Genomic DNA, 7129 nt, shown 5'->3' on the forward strand with positions numbered 1-7129 from the left:
GGAGCTAAGCATAAGGAACAAGGTTTCAACCTTTTATTATTCTCAGTACTGTGTGTAAATATGTGGGGGTGCATGCACAGGTTTCACTGGGTTCCTAAGCAATTGCTAAACATCACTGTACTTTTTTTTTATTTTTCAGGGGGGAATCTCAGTACCACTCACATATGCATTTGGTCCAGTGCAGTCAAGCTACAGTCAAGAGAAATACCTAACTTCTCCCTATTGTCATTTTTTTAAAGTTTCATTGCTTCTGTTTCTGGCATATCTCTAAAAGCAGCAGACCTTTTGAAAATATACTATGTCAAGTCAGAAATAAAGAAATAAGGATGTTTTCAGCATTCAGGACAGCAAACTAAACTTAGTTCCAAGCTAGTTCAGAGCAAAACAGACAAGGAAAGAAAAGACAAATTATCCCCAAACTAACACAAGTAGAATCACAAGTGCAAATAAACTTAATTGGGAAAGAAATTAATAATACAAGTGTCTTCTCCATTTCTGAGAAAGCCTAGAAAAAACAACTTTTCTCTTTAAAACAAAAGTTTGTTTTGCTCAAACTAAACATCCCTGTGAGTATTCTGTGCATACTCAATGCAGTAACGATAACCTCTTCAGCTGTAGAACGGCAACAAGAGTCGGAACCTCTAAACTATTACGGATAATACTACTACATGGGTGAAAACATCCAAATAATCGGATCAGAGCATGGTACGTTCGCGGGGAGGGGGTGGAAAGCTTGCTCTCCCCGTAACATGGTCAGGGAAGACGTTTTTGGTGGGGTACGCCCCGCACTGGTCCAGCCTGTCCGCACCTGGGGTAAGCACAAGCAGAAGCGGGATGCAGGCGGCTACAGCCCCACCGCGAGCAGCGAGGGGCCGTCCGCAGCCCCGGGACGGCTGCGAAGCGATGGCCGGTGTCACACAGGAGAAAAGGCAAGGGACTGGCCGAGGTCCGGCAGCCGAAGAGCCCGGCGAAAACTCAGCAAGGGGATCCGCGAGGAACCGCCCCGGAGCGCTGCTGGCACCGGCGGGGCGAGGGACCCGCAGTGGGCCGGCGGCAAGGGCTGGGGAGCGGCTGCCGTCAGGAGCCCCCCGGGCAGCGCACGGCGCCGCCGCCACCCGGGGCGGTGCTGCGGGACGGCCCGCGGGGCTGCCCGAGCCGCAGGCACCCGCCGACAGCGCGGACGAGCCACGGGCGAGCGCCCGCGGGAAGTTCCCGGCAGGTCCCACGGGCAGCTGCCAGGCGGGTCCGGCCGGCTGGGAGCCGGTGCCGCTGGGCGGACGGCAGCCCGCGGACCCTTACCTTGGATCGCTCTTTCACGTAGTACTTGCCGAGCCGGCTCCCGCAGTACATCACCAGCCGGTCTATCAGCGTGAGGAGAAAGTTGATGGCCTCGCAGCCCTCCTCCGTGCCTCCGATCCACTTGATCTGGTCGCCGCGCAGGTGCCGCTTGGCGACACCGCGGCTGGGGCCGGCCAGCTGCCCGTCGGCCAGTTCCCCGTCGCGGTGCATCCGCTTCACCCGCTCCAGCACGCAGTCCCCCACCACCTCCCCCAAGAAGTTGTCCAGGTAGCAGAAGCCGATGTCGTGCAAGCAGGGCACGACGTACTCCAGGGCGATTCTCTCCAGGTCCAGCCTCATGATGTGCCCCAGCGGCATGGCGCGGCGGGGACGGGCGCGCCGCTGCTCTGCCGGCGCCCGCGCTGGGAAGGGATGCCCGTCGGGCCGCCGTCCGCTCCAGGCCGAGCCGGGCAGGGGCTCCGCCGCGGCGCGGGGCCAGGCGAGGCGAGCTAAAACTTTCGCTGCAGCGGGCTCGGCCACGCACCGCGGCCCGGCGCTGCGGGAGCGGCGGTGCTGCCGAAGCCCTGCGCTGCTGCTACCGCCGCCGGCGCCCCAGCAATGTGCGGGAGCGGCCCGGGGCGTGCGGGAGGGGCGCGGGCAGCCCCCGCCCGCGGTAGGAGGGCGGCGATGGCCCCGCGCGGATTAATCCGCCGGCTACGTGCGGGATGTGTGCTCGCGCCGCCGCACGTGGGCGGGGCCGCGCCATCGCCCCGCCCTCACCCCGCCCACGGCGGCTCCAACAGCCAATCGCGTGGGGCGGGGCGGGGCCGGCCCGCGGGGGAACGCGCGGCGAGGGCTCCCACACGTGCGCGGGGGGCGTGGCCCGCGGGCCCGCGCGCCCCCGGAGGGGGCGTGGGCAGCGCCATTGAGGAATTCTCCCCCGGCATGTCGGCTGCGACCCCCGCCAGGAGCGGCCGGGCCGGCCACCGCGCCTCGCCTCGCCCTGCCCCGCCGCTCCGGAGCTCCTGGAATAGTCCAAGCCAAGTTTGCCAGTGCCCTGCCGGGGCTCTCCGACCGCCTCTTACCTCCGCCTACCGCAGCGGCAGTTTCAGCACCCGATGGAACTGTTGCATTAAGCGGCAGATACAGTTTTTTTCTGGGCAAGGAGTGCACTGAGTTATAAAAGGTTTACATGGCAAAACAGCACTTCCCTGAATTATTTATTCCCAAAGAGCCCGCCGGGTTGCTTGGCTCTGGTAGCAGGAAACACCTCCCTGACCGTCGGCGGCTTCGTGCCATGACGGGACAGCTGCGGTCAAGCCGTGACAAACTTCGTTCCAAAGCCAAAGTCGCCTTTCCCCGTGTGGCCTCTCGCCGGTAGCACTGGTCCGCGGTCGCCGCTGGGTCTGGTCCGAGCGAGCAGCATGCTTTCACGTAAAATACCTCCCGAGAAGCGAGCAGCGGACAGCCGCTCCGCTCCACTCGCACACGCAACGTGCCCGGGATTTGCTAAGCAAACAAGAGAAGCCGCCACAGAAACCAAAACCAAAGCAAAGTCACGTTGCGGAGAGGTGCTGCCTGCGGCCAAGCGGGACAGGGTGGCTGTGCCTCAGTCGGTGTTTGAGAAGTTACCGATGTCACACGCCACACAGCCCCGCAGCCGTCCGTGTGCCGAGAGCATCCTTCCTGCTCGGCGGCCACCGGTGCTGTCCCACGCGGCCCCGCGGAGTCCGCACGCACACAGACACGCACAGACACACAGACACACAGACACACACAGACACACACACCCCCGGCACCTCCAGGGATGGCAGGACGCGGGGCTGTGTGTGTGCCTGGCCGCAGGACGGGGGGCTGTGTGTGTGTGAGCCCGGCCGCAGGACGGGGGGCTGTGTGTGTGTGAGCCCGGCCGCAGGACGGGGGGCTGTGTGTGTGCCTGGCCGCAGGTTCTGCCCCGCGGAGCCCGCTCAGCGCCCGGCACAGCGGCACGGCACGGCTTCGGCACATTTCACCCCAAAAAAGCCAAAATCTCTACTGGTTCTTTTCTTCCCCTTCACGTCGCGAATCCTGACGGGAATACAAGCAGTCCGTGCTGCTGATACTGCTCGAGCTGCAAACTCCAGGCCCCGGCATATGCAGGAGCGGGTCACGTATTCCACGTTTGTTCTCCTTGAATCCAGTGGTATCTACCCCTCAGTGCATAGCGCTAAGCACAGGTCTAATCCTCTAAAGTTATTCCCTGACAGCTCTGTCGAGAGCCAAGCAATATTACATCAGATAAATTCATATGTGGTGAGATATGGACTGATTTAGGTACACACTTCATATTAAAGTGGGGTTATAATTAGTAAGTTATAGTTCTGAATCTTATTAATCTCTTAATGCTTATCTGAAAAATCAGTCACGTGTGATAGCTTAAAAGCAGTTGTCATAATCAGCAAAGGATACAAGATTAGTTCAACTGCAAAATTTCAATGTTATGAAATTAGGAAATATTGTTGATGCATTATTGTACTGTTCACACATTTTTATTATGTAAAATCTGTTATGTGCCAAAACCCCTTGATTTTCCCCTTTTCTTGTTTACACACACATGCAAACATACAGTCCTGTACCAGAATCAAGTATTTGTAGACTCTGAATTTCTAGCCTTTTTATCAAGTGTAATGATGCCACTTTGACAAGTCAAGGGCTGAGGGATGGCTTCTGGCAGTAGCTGAAGTTGGTCATTACAGCTTAATTTCTCTCCTTTTAAAAGTATGAAATTACAAGTTAAACTGATGCCAGATCTGAATCAGAAAAAGTCATCTTAGGGAGTTAGAGATTTGTCTTAGAAAACTGAGTCCACAGCCCCATTGCAGAGTGATGTTCACAGAGCTGTAAATACTTTTATTCCTCCAGCACTGATGTCATGTCTTCCTCAGGAGGGCATTCACTGCCCTTTGTTGGCAAATCAGGTTTTCTGGTGGACAAAGTGTTTTGCCCCTTGAAGCATGATGTGCTTTTCATACTAGCATTTGCAGTAGCTGTCAGATGCATTACTGTTCCATGTGAAGATAAAACATCAGGAAGAACAAACTCCAAGAGTAGTAATTTTATTTATTTTTATTTACCGGTGCTATTTTACCTCATCTCTTTGTTCCTTAATGATGATGATAATGCCCCTTGCATGATGATAATGAAGGTGTGTGAAAGAGATTGTGATTGCTTAGGTTAGAAACTCTCCATGCATACAGACTGCTCCCAGAAACAGTTTTCATTCCATCGTTATACTGGAACGAGTTTGTAACCCGAGCAATCACAGCCTCTATCAGGCATCACCTTGATCATCACCAAGCAAGGACATATTCCTACCTAGCCCACAGACACTCTGCAAGAGCTCTTTCATTCCCCTTAAGGGTACCAAAGCTGAGTCGAGAGATGCTAGGCTGCAATTATAGTAATTCCCAAGCTAAGCCATGAACTTGCCAATAAAAAGGCAAAGCAGACCTCAGTGAATACTATAGTGTATGAGAACCACCCAGAAGAATAAAAGAGCTGGAACAGAACCAGACATTGAACTTTCCACAGCACTTCTTGTGACCACTCCACTGCTCCCCAAACAAAGCTATCACAGATCATGTACAATATAAGTGTTGCACAAGGTGCAAACAAAGGCATGAAGGTGTGAAACCAGGCAGTCACAATGTCACCTGCTCTTTTGGGCATGCATAAAGTTTGTTTACAGTGCTGGGTATCACAGGTATGAAAGGTGCCACCACATTTTAATTAAAAATCCTACATCATTCAATTATATATGAGCAATCCCTCCGCCATGTAAAGCTCTATTTATCCTTACAATGTAGAATTATTTTTTTTTGCCTGTGTTTTCTTATTTTTCATTTCATCTAATTTTGAAAACTTCCAAGTTCTGCATATCTGTTGCTTTCACTGCCAGTATGGCACACACTAGAGTTCAGTAGACTAAAACAGGACATTAATATGCTGGCAGAATAATTTTAAGGAGATTTGTTTTAGAGGATTAGGATAATTGGTGTCAATCAAGCCTGGATGTTTGTTATACACTAATGCTATTTTTTTTTTTGACAAGAGAATTTACAGATTAATTGCTTCACACATTTTTAGAGCAGTGAGTTTTAAACACTTTGAGTTTTGTTTTCAGATTTTTCCTACTGGAAAGCCACACTACTTCAGTGCCAAGGGCTGAACTGCAAAGGACCCAGCAAGAGAAAGGGAAGAAGGGAAGAGTATTCTTTATATCAGTGAGAACCTGTAAAACGGTACTCTTAAAACCTCATAGCATGATAGAGCTGATGTCTCTAGTGAGACAATAACTGAAGCTCTGCCTACAGTAGGTACTTTTCTGACCATGTTGGTATGGTTGTACAAACCCTCTGGCCAAGGGGCAGGTAGTGTTTGTGCAGGGATGACACACCAGTGCTAGCACACCTTGCTATGACTTCTTAAGAAGTCACTAACTCCACCTGCCCTTCCCACCCCTCCACTGCAGGTTTCAACTTCTCCTCTGCAACATTGGCAGAAGAGAATGTGAGTTTCTGCCTCAGCCCCTTCAAAAGTGCCAAGTCCAGAGCCTTACATCCACCTTCACCGGGAGCTGAGTTTTACACAGAAATAGCTGAGGCATCAGCAGCTGCAGCATTCCTTTGCCTGCTGTCAGGTATCAACTCATGGCAGAACAGCTGTGTTTTGGTGTGATGTCTCCTCCAACTGCAGCCACAAGACTTGACAGAGCTCCTTTGTCAGCACCCTTAATATTATGTCACACTGGAAGCAGGAGTGAGGGCAAAGGTACGTGTCAGGGCTTGAGCTGACCTAACAACTCATTCAGCGCCTTTTCCCCCCACACCTCTCTTTGCACTTGCTTTGGCACACTTTGGACTCCTTGATGGCTGATCTCCTCTGCTAAGGTGGCAGAGAAGCAATTCTCAGCAAAAAATAAAGTCATTTGGGGAGTTAAATTATCTTAGGTCCAGTGGGATGTGCTGGAAGGATGGGAACCATTGGGACTGACCCTTTTGGGCAGGAGTGAACAATTTGATAAGCAAGAAGGAACACCAGAAGATTGCTCAGAGCCCCATCCACAACTTCTCTGAGCAACCTGTTCCAGTGCCTCAGTAACATCACGGTATCATCTGCTGGAAGTGTTCAAGGCCAGGTTGGATGGGGCTCTGAGCAATCTGCTCTAGTGGGAGACATCCCTGCCCATGACAGGGTTTTTGGAACTAGATGATATTTAAGGTCCCTTCCAAGCCATGGCTAGTTTGTTGTTTGACTAGTCAGAACATCTGCTAAAGATTGCCTTGTTTGTACTGGGCTGAGTATCTGATGCACCAGCATCTTCCAAATCATAGGTTTGGGAAAAAATTACACTATAAATGTTGTTATGGCTAACAGAGCTCAGCTAGCTGTCAGCCACAATCAAGTGTTTTATCAAAGTTTTCCTAGAGCAGTCTGGAAAAATTTTCCTAGTGAAAAATGGCTCTTTGGGAAGTCAGATTTCCAGCTTCCTGATAGGATTAAGTGCTCCTATCTTGTTCCAGCAGCTCCTTAGGAATGCCAGACTTAAAACTTGCAGCTTTTACTGGCCTGTGGTGCTCTCTTGTAGAGCAGTGGATATTTGTGGCATGTTGTCAGGTGCTTGAGAAGTCGTGGGGTGTTCCAAACTGTCCTGAAGGGAGTTAGCAAGTGAGCAGAATGCAAGGAGAGCAAAGTTGTTTAGTAAATTCACTTCATGCACAGTCTGACAATATTGCACTAGGCAGTTCATTTTATGGCTATCAAGTATCATACTGTCAAGAACTTGGAATTAAGTATGGCTATAAGGGTAAAA

General features: G+C 51.7%; 1 protein-coding gene across 1 annotated transcript in view; it reads right to left on the reverse strand.

Moving 5' to 3' along the window:
• The window catches only part of EGLN3 (egl-9 family hypoxia inducible factor 3), a 28867-nt gene extending 26856 nt beyond the window's left edge, over positions 1-2011 (reverse strand). The window contains exon 1 of the mRNA XM_015632024.1: positions 1300-2011. Within this exon, the coding sequence (XP_015487510.1) occupies positions 1300-1656 (357 nt within the window). The 5' untranslated portion in view covers positions 1657-2011. The remainder of the gene's footprint in view (positions 1-1299) is intronic.
• Positions 2012-7129: the final 5118 nt, after the last annotated feature.

This window comes from Parus major, chromosome 5 (assembly GCF_001522545.3).
Source record: "Parus major isolate Abel chromosome 5, Parus_major1.1, whole genome shotgun sequence".
NCBI classification, from domain to species: domain Eukaryota; kingdom Metazoa; phylum Chordata; class Aves; order Passeriformes; family Paridae; genus Parus; species Parus major.